General features: G+C 50.1%; 1 protein-coding gene across 14 annotated transcripts in view; it reads left to right on the top strand.

Annotated features, from left to right (window-relative positions):
- The window catches only part of Megf11 (multiple EGF like domains 11), a 322,951-nt gene that overhangs the window by 290,415 nt on the left and 14,592 nt on the right, over positions 1–17,944 (top strand). For 10 of the 14 annotated variants that reach the window (XR_005976719.1, XM_041679525.1, XM_041679523.1 and 7 more), the window contains exons 11-19: positions 4,420–4,540; positions 5,394–5,557; positions 6,530–6,632; positions 9,541–9,687; positions 10,145–10,279; positions 14,378–14,506; positions 15,605–15,733; positions 16,193–16,321; positions 16,767–16,895. Coding sequence is in view for 11 of the 14 variants with exons in the window: in XM_041679525.1 (XP_041535459.1) it covers positions 4,420–4,540; positions 5,394–5,557; positions 6,530–6,632; positions 9,541–9,687; positions 10,145–10,279; positions 14,378–14,506; positions 15,605–15,733; positions 16,193–16,321; positions 16,767–16,895 (1,186 nt within the window). In the remaining 3 variants the exon portion in view is untranslated. Of the gene's footprint in view, positions 1–4,419; positions 4,541–5,393; positions 5,558–6,529; positions 6,633–9,540; positions 9,688–10,144; positions 10,280–14,377; positions 14,507–15,604; positions 15,734–16,192; positions 16,322–16,766; positions 16,896–17,944 lie in introns of those variants that run through there. The other 4 variants (XM_041679526.1, XM_041679520.1, XR_005976720.1 and 1 more) reach the window with 3 other exon arrangements.

Here is a 17,944-nt window from a genome sequence, read left to right as displayed (position 1 = left end):
AGGACAACTTTGCAGAGTCTCGTCTCTCCTCGCACATTCATGCGAGTTCCAGGATCAAACTCAGATGGGCTCGCATGGCAGGTGATTCTACCTGCTGAGACTTCCCTGGGTATGTGTTTCTTAAGAGAAAGTCTCCCTTAAGCATCTTTGTGGTCATATATGTGGCTTGGGTGAGTTCTGAAGTTGCACTGTTCATAGGGTTTTAAGAAATTTGGGGTATTTGTTGTTGGCGGTGATGGTAGTTATTTGGGCTTTGTTCTTCAGTGGGTGAGACCATAGCGTTCTCCTGAAGAGCACTGGATAGGAACGCAGGCTGATAATATAAAAACACGGACCAAAGGACCGAAGGAATCGGTACTGTACTAGGTTAGATACAAGGATATTAAGACACATGCCTTTACCATAAATGAGGTGGTCTCGCTTGTGAGAGTCTGAAAGTTTCAGTGTTTGTCAGTTTGCTTTGGAGAACTGCCTGATTATTTCCAACTCACTATTACAGAAAACAAATTTTGTATGGTCAGCAAAAAAGTAGAGGTGACAAAACCATGGGTCTCTTCTGGGCTTTCTTTCTCCTGCTAATCCAAAGGATAATTCATTAGTTCCTGATGGGATACAGTCCATCATGGCAGGGAAGGCATGGCAGCAGGAGTGTGAGGCCGGCTTGGCAGACAGGAAGCAGAGTGACCACACTGCATCTGCAATGGGAGCATTGCAGGTTTCCAGCTGAGAGGGCAACTCTCAACTCAAAGGTCAGGCTGCAGCCCTCCAGTGTGGCTTCTTACTAATGGGACATTCTTATCTGAAACGTCCATGTTAGTCAGGCAGTGGTGGCACACACCTTTAATCCCAGCACTCCCAGAGGCAGGCAGATTTCTGTGAGTTCGAGGCCAATCCGCTTGCGAGTTCCAGGGCTGGCTCCATAGCTAATGAGAAACCCTGTCTTGGAAAACCAAAACCAAACAAACAAAAAAACTGTCCATGTAAAAGGAAGATTTTGCAAGCACATGTGAAGGAGACCACAATGCCCATGTAAAGGGAACACTCTGTGTAGGCAATCTTCACAGCAAATTTTGTAACTTGTGATGGAATTCTTGACTCTCAGTGGGTGAGAAACTTCAAACAGACTCTAGAATGAGGCTCCCATCCTTCTTCTTGTGCCCTTGATTTTCCCACATCCTCCCTCTTCCATTAAGAGCTTGCTCTGTAGATCAGGCTGGCCTCAAATTTGCAGTATTCTTCAGTGAATGAGACCAGAGATGTTTCCTGAGGAGCACTGGACAGGATTAACGGCTGACAATAGAAAAACATAGGCAGAGGCTGGGCCCCAGATCATCCTGTGCCCTGGAGCCTAGAACATGGCTCCATCCTGGCCCCAAAGCAAACATTTGTAGACTTGCTGACCTGAGCAAGCATGGGGAAAGAGCCTTGGCTGTCTGGTTCTGCCCACAGTAGAAGCCAGTGTGTACACACAATCCACCTGGATCAATTGTACATTTATCCAGGGCCATGACTTGGCAGAGTTCCAAACACTGAAGGTCTAGCCTTGAATACAATCAAATTGATTCTTCAAAGTAGATAAACAGTTCCACAAAAGTGAACAAATTTGCCTTGCACATGCTAGACAAAATATTCAGTCACAGAGCCATATCCCCATTCCTCATTATTGTTATTATTATTATTTAATTAAAGGCTTTTAAAATTTATTTTTCTTGCCAGGCAGTGGTAGCACAAATCTTTAATCCTAGCACTTGAGAGGCAGAGGAAGGCAGATCTCTGAATTCAAGGCCAGCCTCATCTACAGGGTGAGTGCCAGCATAGTCAGGGTTACACAGAGAAACCCTATCTTGAAAAAGAATTATTTTTATTTATGTGTGTGTATCTGTGTGAGTATATGCCACATGTGTGCAGGTGCTGCAGAGGCCAGAGATGTCATCAGATGCCTTGAAGCTCAAGTTACAGGTGGTTTGAGATGTTCGATGTGGGTGGTGGGAACAGAACTCGGGTCCTTTGGAAGAGCTGCAAGCATGGTTTACTACTAAGCCATCTTTCCTGTCCCCTTCCACACATTTTGTTTATTTTGTTTCATTTCTTGAAACGTTGTGGGGTATCCACCAGAGAAGACTGCTCCGCCATGGGTTTAAGCCAACGGAAAGCCTTTATTAGCTGGCCGGTGACGACTACACTGGATGTTTGAGAACCCAGTGTAGCCCCAAGCCTTTCTCAGGGTGAGCTTTTAAGCTCAAAAAACCATGATCTGGGTTGACATACTCCAGTTAACAAGAACAGTTAGCTAGAAGCGGAACCACAAAGCCAAAGAGCGAGGTTAATACATTTAGAGCTGTCCCCATAACTATGGACATTAATGGGTTTTCTTTGTTTTAGTTTTGGCAGGTGGTTCTGTCTTCATACTGAGTTTTACAGCCTGAATGGCACTTCCATCATGGCATCAGTTGTGCTAAGGTCTGGGGTCTGTTACAGATGTAGAGACAGGTTCTCCTGTGACCCAGGCTGGCCTTGAACTCACTACGTAGTTAAGGATGACCTTGATCTTCTGATCCTCAGGCCTCACAAGTGCTGGGATCCCAGGTGTGTACCACCATACCCACTTTATGGGGGGATCGAACCCCAGGCCTAATGAATGCAAGGTAAACACTCTCATCCCAGCCCGTGCTGCTACGTTGTCTTGCCCACATCAAGCTGTATCCTGGGCAGCCTTCATTGCCCCCTCAAGACTCAGAGGTTCTCACTGCCAGCCTCTGCCCTGTACCTTGATCTCTTACCTCCCCCACCCCAGGAGCTACCATCACAGCCAATACCCTGTGTTGTGCCACCCGTGGGGCGGAGGCACTCATTCCAGCCTGTTGCTAGAAATCCTTGGCCCTCTGCTGAGCCCTGCTTTAGAATCTGGCCTTAAAGACAGTCAGCTCTCCTAGGAGCCCTGCCATCCTTGGACTGCAAACGGTTCATGACTGACAGAGATGCAATGTCCACTCCTCCCAGGTCCTCTAGGTCCTTTCATCCCCTGAGCTTGCTGACAGCTGGGGGAAGGCCATCCATCCATGCAGCGGTCTCTTTGGTTACCTTCTGTCCGCCTAGTCATCTATCCTGACTCCACCTAGGGTTGTCTTAGCTTGGTATCCCGTGTCCCAAAACGGCCCCCAGAGAGGCTAATTCACACCAAGTGATGTGGTTAAGTAGCCAGGCTGGGAACAAAGAGACCTCTGCTATTTTGAGCTCTGTGGTCTGGGTCATTACATAACTTTCTCAGGTAACTGCTTTTGTTGTCATGGGAAGAATAGGAAGCAATAGTTTGTGTGTCTGAGGTGTGGTAAGAATTAAAGGAGACCATGCGTGATCCCCAAAGAGCACTCAAAAGCCACTGTTGGTGCCCTCTGACCTCTGAAGCACTGACAAGTGGGGACTGGCTATCTCTTCCATGTACCTTGCTGGTGAGAACTAAAACAGATTGAAATCTTATTTGGCACTGGCCTGTAATCTCAGCAAACTGGAGGTGGAGGCAGAAGGATCGAAGTTCAAGGTCATCCTCAGCTACAAGGTGTTTGAGGCCAGTCTGTAATACGAGAGACCCTGTCACATACCCCAACCCTTCTGATTCTCAACCCCCTCATTCCCGACAGTTCCACTGATAGGCAGTACCAGGTTACAAGCTGTGTTGCTGAGACCTAACACAGACACCTAGGGTGATGTTCCCAGGGACTTTGCCCATCCTAGAGCTCTGGTCTCGAGCCTGGGACCCCCTCCACCTGGAGAGAATTGCTGCAGGAATCCCCACCTGTGTGCTGGCCTAAACCAGCACTGGCTTCTCTTCCAGTTCAAGCACCTGCCTCCACTTGAAATCCCAGAGCCAGCAGTGCCTCCTGGGGCTCTAGAGGAAGATCAGTTTCCTGCTTGTTCATTTCCAGTTGTCGGGCAATCTGGTCCTGCGACTGTCGGGTCAAGGTCTCCATTCTCTTGCTGGCTGTAGAAAACTCAGCATCTTTATTGTTTGGGGGAGGATTTAGGGTATGTGCCTCTGACCTACCCTCTCTAATCGCTTGATTTAAAGACTCTAAGATATGAGGCCCGCTTCCATGATCCAAGTACCTTAGTTTCCCTGTCTCGAGGTCCTCTGTCACATCTGCAAAGTTCCTTTTGCCATATAACAGAAGCAACCAGGTAAGGTGGTACACGCTTTTAACATCCCCAACCTCATCCCACCCCCAATTACCCCCACCAATTTTCAAGCAGAAGCAAGCAGATCTCTGTGTTTGAGTGCAGCCCTGGCTATGCAGTGAGACCCTGTTGTAAAGAAGAGTAGGTGTTGGGAATGAGAGCATAGGCATTGGGAGGGGCACTACGCTGCCTCCGTAGCCACCCAGACTGGGAACCTCATCTCACACCCAGGCCCTCTTTGTGCAGGGAGAAGTGTGTGCCATTCCCTGCGCTGCTGGGACCTATGGTCCCAACTGCTCATCTGTATGCAGCTGTAGCAATGGCGGCACCTGTTCCCCTGTGGATGGCTCCTGCACTTGCCAAGAGGGTAAGTTTCCCTTCCGATCTATCCCCAGGCTCAGGTGTGCCAACAGCTGAGGGTCACAGGCAGGGCACCACTTAGGGTCAAAGGGTCTGTGCAGGTCAGATTCCAGCCCAGGAGAGCCACAGCTGGAACCAGGAGAACAGGAGTGTAGGAGAGTCTCCTGGGTTTGGAGTTGCTGAGAGCACGGAGAGAGAAAGCGAGCCACATGGGCTGCTGGGACAGAATGGGGAGACCGAGTTCCCTGAGCCTGGACAAGAGACTTGCCCGGTGGGAACTGAAAGGGCTTTGTGGAGATGCTGGAGGTCCACAGAGACACGGCCACTGTCAAAGGCCTGCCCACGCAGGGAATGCTGGTCACACCTGTCATACCAGCGCGTGGGATGCAGAAGTGGGAGAAACTGTAGTTCTGGATTAGCCTGGGCTACAGAAAAAAGTGCTCTCTGAAAAAGCTTAGGAAGGTCCAGCCTGAGGCAAGGAGAAAGGTGCACCTGGCTCCTTCCCCACTCTGGTCTTGGGGGCAGGTCTCCCTCAGGAAGCCTGCCTGGAGGCAGCACTGGGAAGCAGGGTTCTGCATTCCCTGAGGGGTAGCCTCCTGCTTGAGGGAACATAGGAGGGAGGGGTTCAGTTCTGGAGGCAGAAGCAGTGAAAGACTTCAGAATGGAGAAATGTTGCTGAACCCCACCCATGGCCGGGGAGGGGGACACCGCAAAGGCCAGTGCCCTGGCCCAGTGGGCCCATTCCAGGCAGCAGAAATGGCGTGAACCCTGTGTCAGGGAGGGCGATCTAGGCAGCCGTGACGACAGGACTCCTGCCTGTGCTGGGCATGACGAGGTGATACCTTTTGCCCTCTCCCCAGGGTGGCAGGGCCCGGACTGCTCCCTGCCATGTCCCAGTGGGACATGGGGCCTGAACTGCAATGAGACTTGTGTCTGTGCCAATGGGGCAGCCTGCAGCCCTTCTGACGGCTCCTGCGCCTGTACCCCAGGTTGGCTGGGGGACTCCTGTGAACAGCCCTGCCCAGTGAGTACCCACCTTGGTCCCTTGGTCCTTCTCCGGAGAAGGGGGGCTACATGGTCCATAGAGAAGAGCTCTGAGTCAGGAAGTGTTAACCTGTGTGGCCTCTTCCTACCCTGGGCCTCAACCTTCCCATCTATAAAATGGCCACTTAGACAGAAATGCGGTTCCCGTTGCTGCTCTGCTGAACAGATTGACTGGCAGCTACAGAATCGACCCCACCAGGGCACTCCCAGCCCCCCCCCCCAACCCCCAAACAGCAGAATGGCTCTTTCCAGGTAGCATTTGAGTTGTAACTACTAGGGATGGGGCATGGAACCAAGCCATTCAGCGGCAACCCCAGCTCAATCACTGAGCCTGAGGCTGCTAGACCAACTGATGAGACTGAGTGTGGGTTTCCCCTGCCTCCTTGAGTGTGCTTCTCCAGCTGCTTCCCATTTTTCAAGTGAGACTGAGTGGAGCCATCCTAGAATACTGATGTGAGAATTAAGAGAACAGGACGGGTGGTGGGGTGGGGTGGGGTGGGGGGCACTTGAGACCTCGTGGGCATGCGTTTCTTTCCCCAGTGACAAGATAGGCAATCCTCGGTCTGCGTGTGGAACAGGCGTGTCACAATTAACAAAATATGCTTTGTTTTGTGAGAGAGGATCTCTTGAACTCATGGCAATCCTTCTGCCTCCACCTCCTGATTGCTGGAGTTACAGGCAGTCTTTTCCCACCACTCCTGTCAACAACCAAGTGCATTTTAATCTATAATTTGAATGATCACCTGAAGGTGATCATCACTTCCGTCTCTCCTATTCCTATAATTTAACCAGGTGATCATTTGCAGAGACGTTTTCACAGCCCCGCTGACACCCACTCACAAAGCCTCACTGTGTCCTAGTCTCCCCTCTGGACCCCGTAAGAGCTGATGGAAGTGTGCGGACCTCTAGGGGCCGAGGTATGATTGTATTTTTCTCTCCCTCTTCCCCACAGGCTGGCACGTTCGGGCTGAACTGTAGCGAGCATTGTGATTGCAGCCATGCTGATGGCTGTGACCCTGTCACAGGCCACTGCTGCTGCCTAGCAGGATGGACAGGTAACCTCTGCCCTGCCACTGCCCAGGTTCTTGGTTTTCCTTCCCTCCTCGTGATGACTCATCACGACCTTTGATGATTTGACCATTCGTGATTTGATGGAACTGATGTAAAAGATCCTGGCCAGGCACAGTGGTCCACACTTATAAACCCAGCACTCAGGAGAGAGAGGCGGGGGAGCAGAAGTTCAAGATCATCCTTGGCCACATAGCAAGTTTAAGGCTAGCCTGGGCTACATGAGAATTCTTGTCATAAAGCCCCACCTCCTGTGATGTGGGCCTGCCCAGCTCCTCTTTTCTGCCCTATTTCCATCACTTGGTCAGTTTCTTCCTGCCCTCACCTGCTCCCTTTCAGCCCAGCACAGAGATGTTTATTTAAAACATATGATACTGAGACTTTGTTCTCAGGACATGTGTTCATTTCAGGGCCAACAGGTACTCAGCCTGTGTATAGAGAGCATGGCACTTCAGAACCTCAGTTCTGCCGGGCAGTGGTGGCGCACACCTTTAATCCCAGCACTTGGGAGGCAGAGGCAGGCGGATCTCTGTGAGTTCGAGGCCAGCCTGGTCTATAAGAGCTAGTTCCAGGACAGGCTCCAAAGCTACAGAGAAACCCTGTCTTGAAGGAGAAAAAAATAAACAACAACAACAACAAAACAGAATCTCAGGAGGCACACTAGTAGGGAAATATATAGTTTTTTGTTGTGTTCGGGCTCTTTTTTGATATGATTTTGGCTGGCCAGGAGTATTAGTGGAAGTAGTCAGGTTGTTAGGACTAGAAGTGGGGCAGATAAGGAGTCTGCGGAGAATATGGTAGAGAAGCTCAGGCTGTTTTCGTTGTTTTGTCACAAAAGGTTAATAGAGACAAGGTTAATTAGAAGGCCTCCTGGCCGGTCTCAGGCCTTCCATCTTGCCCAGGTGAACCCACTCTGCACATAGTGAACAGAGGGAACCTCCAAACCAGTCTTTCTCTTCGTGATTTGATGGAACTGATGTAAAAGATCCTGGCCAGGCACAGTGGTCCACACTTATAAACCCAGCACTCAGGAGAGAGAGGCAGGGGAGCAGAAGTTCAAGATCATCCTTGGCCACATAGCAAGTTTAAGGCTAGCCTGGGCTACATGAGAATTCTTGTCATAAGGCCCTGCCCCCTGTGATGTGGGCCTGCCCAGCTCCTCTTTTCTGCCTTATTTCCATCACTTGGTCATTCCAAACACCTGGGTCAAAGTAAACTTTATGCATTTTATTAAAGATAGATCGATCTCATTGTGTAGCGATGTCCAGTCCGGAACTTACTATTTAGCCCAGTCTGGTGTCTTTGTAATGCTGAAGTTTCAGACGACCAAAGTCATCCTTGGCTACTTAGCAAGTTTGAGCCATCTCATGAACAACATGAACATGTACAGGTGGCTGCATAGATTATATGATCATCCTTGGATATTGGTTTCTTTCATGAATACAGAGGGTCAACCACAGCTATAAAGGGGAGACTGGAAGAGGTACTCAAAATCTTTAAACTGCTTTAAACCTTTCCCAAGCTTCAATTATAATCACCCCACATTCCCCGGTCTGCCTTTCAACCCCCCGAAACTCCACGGGAGAAACTATCAGCAAGGGAGTGGGGAAAATGACGCACCTGCCACATGCTCTCTGGCGAGAAGCCACTACCCCATTTTTCAGGAAGTGATACCTGAAACCCTCCATACCCCGCAGCAGGTCAAAATGCAAGGCAAGGCACAAGAAGGGAGGTTATTCCCAGCAGTGGGGGAGGAGGCCAGCAGCACCCCTCCCTGTCTCGCCACCCTGACTGACTCACCCATGTTCCCTCCCTCTCCTTCAGGTAGGCCGGGAGAGCCTCAAAGTCTTGACTGTTTGCTGGATCTTCTTCCCTCCTGTTGCTCTTTCTTAGTCCCTGTCCTTCTAACAAGGCAGACTTGACTTTTAGACTAACCCTGCGCTGCCTGGAGCCTCTTGAAGCTCACCTTCCAAAGACTGGCTGGTCCCCTGGGCCTGCTCCAATCACCTAGCACACTTGCATCAGGAAGCCACTCTGCCTGGAAGGAATCCCCACCCTGGCTTTTTAAAATTCCTCCTTAGCCTCCAGGCTGAAATCAGCCCAGCTCAAATATTCTTTGAGCTCAGAGGGACTGTAGATCTTGCTCCCTTTTTTACTGGGCTATTCCATCCATTTCCCCTTAGGTTGCTGTTTTTCAAATCAAGGGTCAGTTATCAGCATGTTTGAGGTACAGCAAGCAGTTTTGGTTGCTTTTATATATGTGATTATGTGTTATAAAGTGTGTATATGCATACACATATTTTCTATTTCTCTCATACAGCCCTGGCTGGCCTTGAACTTTCTACACAGCTGAGGATGACCTTGTATTTCTTTTTAAATTAAGAGTAAATTTGATAGAGATCATGAATGACTGCATCAGTATGATAGAGTGGGGTTGCTTGTGCCACAGCGGAGGTCAGAGGCCAACTTTAGAATCTCTCCTTATATTTTTATATGGATTTCAGAAATGGAACTCAGGCCACCAGGCTTTCGCACCAAGAACTCTGATCTGAGATGAGCCATCTCACTGGCCCGACATGCCCTTGATGCCAGCTTAGCTGTGAAGGTGGAGGCAGCCTTCTTTATCTGGTGCCACCAGCTCCTCTCTTGTTGGGCTCATCGAGCCTGCCAGGGGTCTGCCATTGTGCCGTGTTCAAGTCCAAGCTATCCAGCCTTCTGTTGTCGCTCAAAGTGACTGCCTGTGCCTGGCCAGTTCCTTTCATTTCTGAGGACTCTGGAAGGGCATCGTCTCCTCTCAGAAGCCCTCCCCGTCATCCCCACTTCCACTGGGTTTCCCTCCATCTCCCTCCTGCCCTCATCCCCTACTGCTGATCTGCCTCTGTGTTTGGTTCACAGGCATCCGCTGTGACAGCACGTGCCCCCCAGGTCGCTGGGGCCCCAACTGCTCAGTGCCCTGCAGCTGTGAGAACGGAGGCTCCTGTTCTCCAGAGGACGGGAGCTGCGAGTGTGCCCCTGGCTTCCGAGGACCCTTATGTCAGAGAAGTAAGGCTAGGCCCCCAACTCAAGGATTTCTGATTTCCCATCCACTCAGCGCCTCCCAGTCAGAAGCAGTGCTAGACTGTAGAAGGCTGGCCTCTGGGAGCCAGGCCGCTCCCCATTTTGTGCCTTCCTCCCCTATACTGGCTGTTCTGTCCCCAAGTTCAGGGCTCAGCCTCTCGGTAGAATCAGGAGTAGCCACCAGTTCCTCTCTTCAAAAGATATGGACCTCCAGGTGTGGGGATCCCAGACTCCCTATTTTTTTTTTTACATCAAACATTTTTATTTTATTTGCTGTGTATGTGTCCACACCATGTGTAGAAGCCACAGATTGATGTTGATGTCTTCCTCAGACTCCCTATTTTTAAGGAGTCTCGCTTCACTGGGATGGGGGACCAAAGAGGTGACTAGGCCAGTTGTTCCCTACAAGCTTTAACCACCATCTCCTCTCCAACACCCTCAGTCTGCCCACCAGGGTTCTACGGCTATGGCTGCACCCAGTCTTGTCCTCTCTGCGTGCACAGCAACGGCCCCTGCCACCATGTCAGTGGCATCTGTGAGTGCCTGCCAGGATTCTCTGGAGCCTTGTGCAACCAAGGTACCCTCAAGTGGTGGGAAGGCCAGGGCAGGGAACCAAGGGGCAGAAAGAAGGGAGGGTCCAGGGGTTCTCTTCCTACACTGTTGGGAACTGAGCGGCACATATGTGAAATGAGGAGAAGTAACTGTGCCGCGAAAGGCACGGGCTCAAAGAAGCTAAATGCCATGTCTATGGTCTCGCAGCTAGCGAGTGGCAGAAACAAATGCAGACTCCAGTATTCTAATAAAAAGAAAGGCGGAAGACAAGCCAGGCATGGTAGTATATACCCATGTGATCCCAGAACTTGGGAGGCTGAGACAGAGGATTACGTATGCAGGGATGGCCTGGGCTACTTAACCTGCCTCAGAAAACCAAAACCAGGCCTATGCACAGTTGGAAGAATGCTTGTCTAGAGTGCATGTGATCCATCTCAAGCACTACATAAGCTGGGTGTGGTGTCATCTATCCATAAGCCCAGCATTCAGGAAGTAGAGGCAGAAGGATGGAGAAGTCCAAGGTAATCCTTAGCTACATAGAGAGCATGGGGATAACCTGGGCTACATGAGACCCTGTCTCCAAATACATAACAAGCAAACAAAAGGTAGGAGCATGAACTGAGCATTGGTACAACCAGAGTGGCCCTGAGCTAGGGCTGTGTGGAATGCCAAGTAGTAAAGGCAGAGATTTTGTGAGGGCACAGAAGAGCCCAGTCTGTCATTGGCTCCTATCCCCCTCAGGTCAACAGCACTAATCCCTGGCCCCACACACTTCCCAGCTCAACCCCAGAATCTTCCCCAGTGTCAACTCCAGGCCTCCAGCATACTGTATAGGCAGTGCTAAAGGGGCAAGGAAGTTTATTGTAGCATACTCCCCCAACGAGCTAGTTTTCTGAGGGCACCTCACTTGCAGCATTTACAGGGTTCCATGACATAAACATTTCTGCTATGGCAAATTCCAACACTATTGTCAAAAATCCCTCCACATTAGCCAGCATGGGAAGATAAGAGCTGGCCCCAGCATCTACCATCCACAGCTCCCTGGGAGGCGTCTGAAGCCTAGGGCAGTGGGACAGTTGGAGAGGGCCCAGGGATTCTGCAGGACTTTGGGATAACAGAACCTGGGCCTGTTAGTCTACAGCAGCAGGGAATGGGCGGAAGATGCAGCAACTAGAGATGGGGAGTGGGCTAGGAAGGCAGGCTCGGGATTACTTAGAATGGCTTAGGACATGGCTTTGCTTAAACACTAGCTTGCAGAATTTACACTATAGTCAGTGAGAGTGAAGACATTTGAGAATAATGTGAACTTAGAGCTAAAGGCAACTTCAAAGTCACCTAGGCAAGAACCTCACCTGGCCTGTGCTTAAACACTTCTTTCTCTTGATGAAGAGCTCACCACCTCCAGGGGAAACCATTCTTTTGATACATCATCACCGCTGAGCTGGGCTATTTTTAATATGCGCGAATGGAAGTTTGACTCCATGATGTGTTGAGGTCATAAGAAGTTTGGACCCCAGGGAAACATATGTGACAGTTTCATTTGCTTGTAACCCTCCTAGGATGGTTTAATCACCACCTGACAGGCTGAGGTTTATTTATTAAACATAGGAGACCCAGCCGTCAATAGAACCAGGCCCCGTCTAAATTAGGAGCTCCGAAGCCCAAGAAGGAACCCTTGCAGCCCATGCCGTCTGATTTATTACCCGCTGGCCTAATGAGTCTTTTCCACATATAGATCTAATGGAGTTGGCTATTAATGGCAACTGCTCTGGTTACGTCTCAAACCTTGTAAAAAATTGAACTGACACTTTCTAATGACTGGCTTTCCAGTGAGTTACAAATTATGGACAGTGCTTCCCCAGAATCATTAAACATAGATTAAATATAACCCAATGTTTTCTTTTCACTGGCCCCCTCCTTCCCTTCCCATGCCTGACTCTTGATTCAGCTAAGAAGTCTTGCAATTAATGCGTTAGACTGATCACATTAGCGGCTCTGCGGGTGAATTTGTCCGCCTTGTGTAGGGGGAAGACTTCAAAGGGAAGATTGCCTTGTTAGAGCAGTTTAGTTGTAGGGTGAAAACTGGTGATCAGCTCCAGCACCTACTCCCCACCAAGCTGGTAGATAGCCCTTTGCCTCAGCCAACACAGGGGGGGTACAAGGAATGATGGGGCTCAAACTGGATCCTCAGAATAAAGCATTTCCCAGAGACAGGGAGGAGGTGGAGCAACAGGCAGTTTCGGAAGCAGAGGGTGGAGCCTGAGCAGCAAACAGGGCAGACTCGCCTGGGAAGGGTAGCACAGAGCCTCTGATCAACCGATCAACCGCCTACCTGCAGCTATGGAAGCCTGAGTGGGGACTCCTGTCCCTGTTTTGATGAGGAAACAGATCTAGGGGGTGGGGTGAGACATGAAGGGCTTTGTTAAACTGTCCTCAGCGAAGAAATAGTAGAATTTCTTTGCTGTGTAACCTCAGGCAGACAGCTTAAACCTCTCCCTATGTGTCAGGGGGATTCAGTGATAGGGAGCAATGATGAAGACATTGTCAAGATTAAGTGAAAGTAATATTAGTCTTGGTGAGACATTTTGATCAGTTTCTGGTGTAAATGCAAATGTCATGTGTTTGCTGAAGGCATAACAAATCGAGGACCCAAATCCAAAGCCTCAGGCAGAGTCGGGTCCACCTGCCTTTATCATCTGCCCCAACCACGAGCCATGTTCACAGAGGTAGAGACTATATGCACATTCTGGCTATCTGGGGCCCACAGTCAGGCTAGGGAAGAGCTGGCAATGGGAGGCAGAGTGGAGGAAGGGAAGTGATGGCTTCCCTGGTTTGAGACCTAAGTCAAAGGAAGCTACTTTCCTCCAAGAAATCAATACCTATTCCATGGGAGCCGAAAAGATGGCTCAATGGGTAAGAAGGCTAGCTGCTCTTGCAGAGGATCTGAGTTCACTTTCTAGGACGCATGTCAGGCAGCTTACAATTGCCTCTAACTTTACCTCCAAGGTTTCTGAAGTCCTCTTCTGGCCGCCACAGGCACCTGTTCGCATGTGCACATGCCTGCACACAGATACATATAAATATTTACAAAATCTATTCCTGGTCCTCTGATGATCAAAGTAGTAGAACCTTCTAGAATGCTAAGACTCCCAAGGCCTATTTCCTCAGTGTTCACTGGACAGTCAGATACAATAGAAAATGAGACCACATTGTCTACCCTTGCAAAGTTTAGGCCAGGGGACCAGGGAGAGAGGTGGGAGAAGGGTGATGTTTGGTCCTGGTGGCCTGAATGTCTGCTGTCTCTCCAAGCATTGTAGGGGACACCAGGAAGGGAAGGACTCAGGCTTGGCCTGAAACAGCTGTTAAGTCTCAGTAATAAGAATGTTCAAGGAAGAAGCTACTTGCAGCCTCAAATAGGGACACAGCCACCCAGAAGGGAGAAGATAGGTGAACCAGCTAGGGAGGAAGATCAAACACAATAAAAACCCCAAGTGACTTGGAAAGGATATACATTGTTGTGCTAATGAAAACCAGAAAGATCCAAAAGCAGGCTGCTGGGGAACACCAAGGTAGCTGACAAGGATGTCAGTATTTTAAGGCTTGCTCCATCTTTTTGTTCCAGGTAGGTGAGTCCTATAGGCAGAACATCCATAGTGGGACTTGAGGGTCAGAGGAATTTAGAAGGCACTAGTCATAGGAAAAGCACAGCAAAAAGGCCTGGATACCCTTAGAAGGAGGTGTGTGGTCCAGTAACCCATGTGTCTAGGAGGGCAGTCAAGGATAAACCAGGGAGGTAGTGTAGGAGCACTGGACTAAGAGTCCAGAGATGCCACCCCATCTTACCACTTTCTATCTGTGAGACCCAGGACAAGTTGTCTCCCCTGTGTGCCTCAACCTGTCCCTGTCAAAGTAATCAGAACAGAGCCTCTTGAGGTGCTGCTGTAGGACAAGGGACACTCACTCTATGTGATGGAGGACCATCTGCCACTGTAGCTATTGTTCTCCTCCAGATCATTCCCAGGTCATGGCTGTGGCCTAGGAACCACTTGGGGTACAGCTGTGTGGGTGGTGGCTCTTAGAGCCTGGGAAAGAAGGCAGATGCCAGGCTTCCCTGTGCCCACAGTGTGTGCCGGAGGGCACTTTGGGCAGGATTGTGCCCAGCTCTGTTCCTGTGCCAACAATGGGACCTGCAGCCCCATCGACGGCTCCTGTCAGTGCTTCCCTGGGTGGATCGGCAAGGACTGCTCACAGGGTAAGCTGTGACCCCACAACTGTTCCTCTCTCTGTCATGGTGCCTCCACCCACAGGGCTGAACTCTCCTGGAGACAAGAACATCTACCCAAGACCCATTTATTTATTTGCATTATTTCTGTGTGTATGGTGTGTGTCCAAGTGCCACAGCATGTATGTGGAGGTGAGAGGCCAGCTCTATAGCATCACTTCTCTTCTTCCACTTTTATATGGGTCCCAGGGATCAAACTCAGGCTCACCAGGTTTGGGTAGTAAGTGCCTTTACCCATTGAGCCAAGTCACTGTCCCCGACCCTGAAAGTCCCATTTAGCGAAACAGTGAACTTGTTGAGTTACTGGTACTGACCATGGATATTGTTACTGCAGATATTAAAGGCATCAGTATTGTCAGTGCCATCAATGCCAAGAATCCTAAGAATTCACACTCCATTAGCATCTGTGTGTAGAAGGAGCATAGAGATGGGGAGGAGGGAACAAGGCTGGCATGTTGGAGTTTGTGAGTGACTAGGCTAGGGCAGCCACCCCTAGAAAAATGGGAGCACCTTGCAGGATGGATCCCCCTATGAATAATGTCCTAAGCATCCTAAGCCTGAACAGGATGTAACAGCCTGATACAAAGGGGTCCCAGCCCTTGGCCTATGGAGCTCCCTGTCTGATGTGTAAGACAAAACCAGTATCTGTAAGGAGGTCCCAGTTAAATGGTTAGACTTAGCGCAGTTCCATTCTGGTGGGAGACACAGGTTCCATCCTTAAACATCACAAGAACCCAAAGAGGAGACAGTCCCTGCCACTTGTGGAGAAGTCAGTATCCCCAGTGGTACTTCACCTCTATCCCTGTCAGTCCCCCTAAAAATGGAGGTGCAAGGCTGCTTTAATCACCCAAGATTGAGTAGACAAGAATCTGGGCCTCATAGCAATCCTAGTGGATGAGGCCAAGAGGTGACCTGAGGGATTCTGAGAATAGCGCAGCAAGTCCCGAAGGCCAAGAAAGATGCCCCTCTGGGTCCATCAGGTGTCCTGGCTCTGACATGTACTCGCCTCCCCCCTTCCCTCCTGCTCCTCTCTGCCCTCCCCCTCTGCATCCCATCCACCCCCCACAGCCTGCCCATCTGGGTTCTGGGGCTCTGCCTGCTTCCATACATGCAGCTGCCACAACGGGGCGAGCTGCAGCGCCGAGGATGGGGCCTGCCACTGCACCCCTGGCTGGACTGGACTCTTCTGCACGCAGCGTAAGCCCTGCCTCCCAGCCTACTAGCCACTCCCAGTCATATGCTGCGGCCTACTGGTCACTTTGTGAATAGTCTTGGCTTGTAAAGAGGGGAGGGGGGAAGAGGCTGGTCCCAGGACCAATCATACCTCAGGATCATCCAAAGTCTTGAAAGGTCAAGGCTATAGGGTACCCCAACAATCAACAAGATCAGGCCCTTGGACCATGGGGAAGAAATCTCAGGGTTATACAACCAAGAGACCAGAGCGTGTTCCTCTGCTGCTGAGGCCCTAGCTGCATGGATTACCTTGCCCCTATCCTCCACCCCTTTAGACCAAGATTCAGTGGGTACCGATGGCTCTGAGGGGCTCACTAGCCTTTATCCTGTGCTGCGGAGGGAGCAGCAGACAAGTCTGGTCCCAGCAACATCTCTGCAGTTTCCCTGAGTCCATGGCCACTGTGATCTGTGGTCTTATTGCAGGTTGCCCTGCAGCATTTTTTGGGAAGGATTGTGGGCACATATGCCAGTGTCAGAATGGAGCCAGCTGTGACCACATCACTGGGAAATGCACCTGTCGAACAGGCTTCACCGGGCGCCACTGTGAACAGAGTAAGCAGCCCCAACCCTTTTCCTGGTATTTGGGCTGGGCTTCTGCCTATTGCAGGGGAAGCTGCTTCCTTCAACCCCCACTCCCATCCAGGATACCTCAGCTCCTGAACTTTAGACTTTGAGGACAACTTCTGAGAAAGACTTAAGGTTAACCCTACACACTCATGGTCACAGTATCTCTCGCCACTTCAGACAGGGCAAGGGTGTGGTAGGCAGGATTTTCTGGTTCTTTAAATGAGTTCAGGAGGGAGAGGCAGGTGAGGCTGCCTGCTCCTGTGCCCACATGCCCTGACTCAGGGTGATACACAACAGGCACTCCAGTTCAAAAGGCTTCATTGAGGGTGGGATACAATTGTCCTGTTGCCACGGGCTTTCCCACCTGGAGTGGGAGGGGCGTGAGTGTGGCTGTGTCTCACTGTTTACTTGCACTCTGCATACCATATAGGATGTGCCCCCGGAACCTTTGGATATGGGTGTCAGCAGCTATGTGAGTGCATGAACAATGCCACTTGTGACCATGTCACTGGTACCTGTTACTGCAGCCCCGGATTCAAAGGAATCAGGTGTGACCAAGGTAACATACAGGTGGCAGAATGTCTGGACAGAGGTGGAAAGGGCCCAAAATCATTGGTGGCTTCGGAGTTCTAACCAGACCAGTTGAGGTTTATGACGCTACCTTTTATTCATAGTTGGGAGCCTCACCTCACAGCTTCTCCATGCATATCCTCTGGGAGTTCCCCGTGGGCTAGTGCTGGGAAGGCCAATCTGGCTAAACTGGAACGTGCCAGGTTTGACTTCTGCCACTCCCTGCTAGGTGTCTCTGGGCAGGTCATTTCCTTTGCTGGGCCTTTTACTCCACATTCAATTGAGGAGATGTTAACCTTTGTCCAAAGGGCTCAACTGAACTCTAGATCTACACCTTGGCAACATCCACGGTACATCTGAGGGGATCAAGGAAGGCCTTGGCGCACGCACACCTGGCACATATGTGCACTCTGTAAATGGTGGCTTTGTGCATGTAAAAATCTCTTTGTAAAGTTTTGTAGGCTTGGGAGGTTATTGTAGGTTCTAGAAGATGGGAGCAGAAAACAGGCTCAATTACCCATGTCAGACAAACTTACTTGGCAGTCTGAAGCCACGCAGTTGAGGCAAAAATGCAGCATTTTCCTCCCTAGAGTGATAGTCAGCTCTCTCCAGGCAGCGGCAGAGAGCCAGGGAGAGGTCCAGATGCTGCCCAGCTGGAGAAGAAACCCTCACCAAAGCAGTCTCAGGGACCCAACCACACATGTATAATCAAGAGTTGTGTCTTGGGGCAGTAACAGGCAGTCACAGAGCTCCCAGCTGTCAAGGCCAGTCTATCATTTGGTGCTTATGACTCCCTGGGGACATTGGGGTTACTGTTCCCATGGTAATTTTAATCACATAGCTGGGAAGCAGGAAGAATAGCTGAAGCCAGTTTTTCCTGACTAAGTTACTGGTTGGGTGAACTTAGACAAGTTACCTAACCTTGGTGACTCAGTTTATTTTTTCAACTGTGTGGAAAAGGTAAATAATTCCTTTTTTGTAGACTTGACACAATGATAAAATAACTTTAATCCATGTGTGTACTTGAGTAAATATTCA

The sequence above is a fragment of the Microtus oregoni genome, unplaced genomic scaffold (assembly GCF_018167655.1).
Source record: "Microtus oregoni isolate MIOR12 unplaced genomic scaffold, Mior012 000032F_ref0000030, whole genome shotgun sequence".
Taxonomy (NCBI): domain Eukaryota; kingdom Metazoa; phylum Chordata; class Mammalia; order Rodentia; family Cricetidae; genus Microtus; species Microtus oregoni.
The sequence above is the reverse complement of the archived record's forward strand: the minus strand, read 5'-3'. Positions and strand labels throughout refer to the sequence as shown.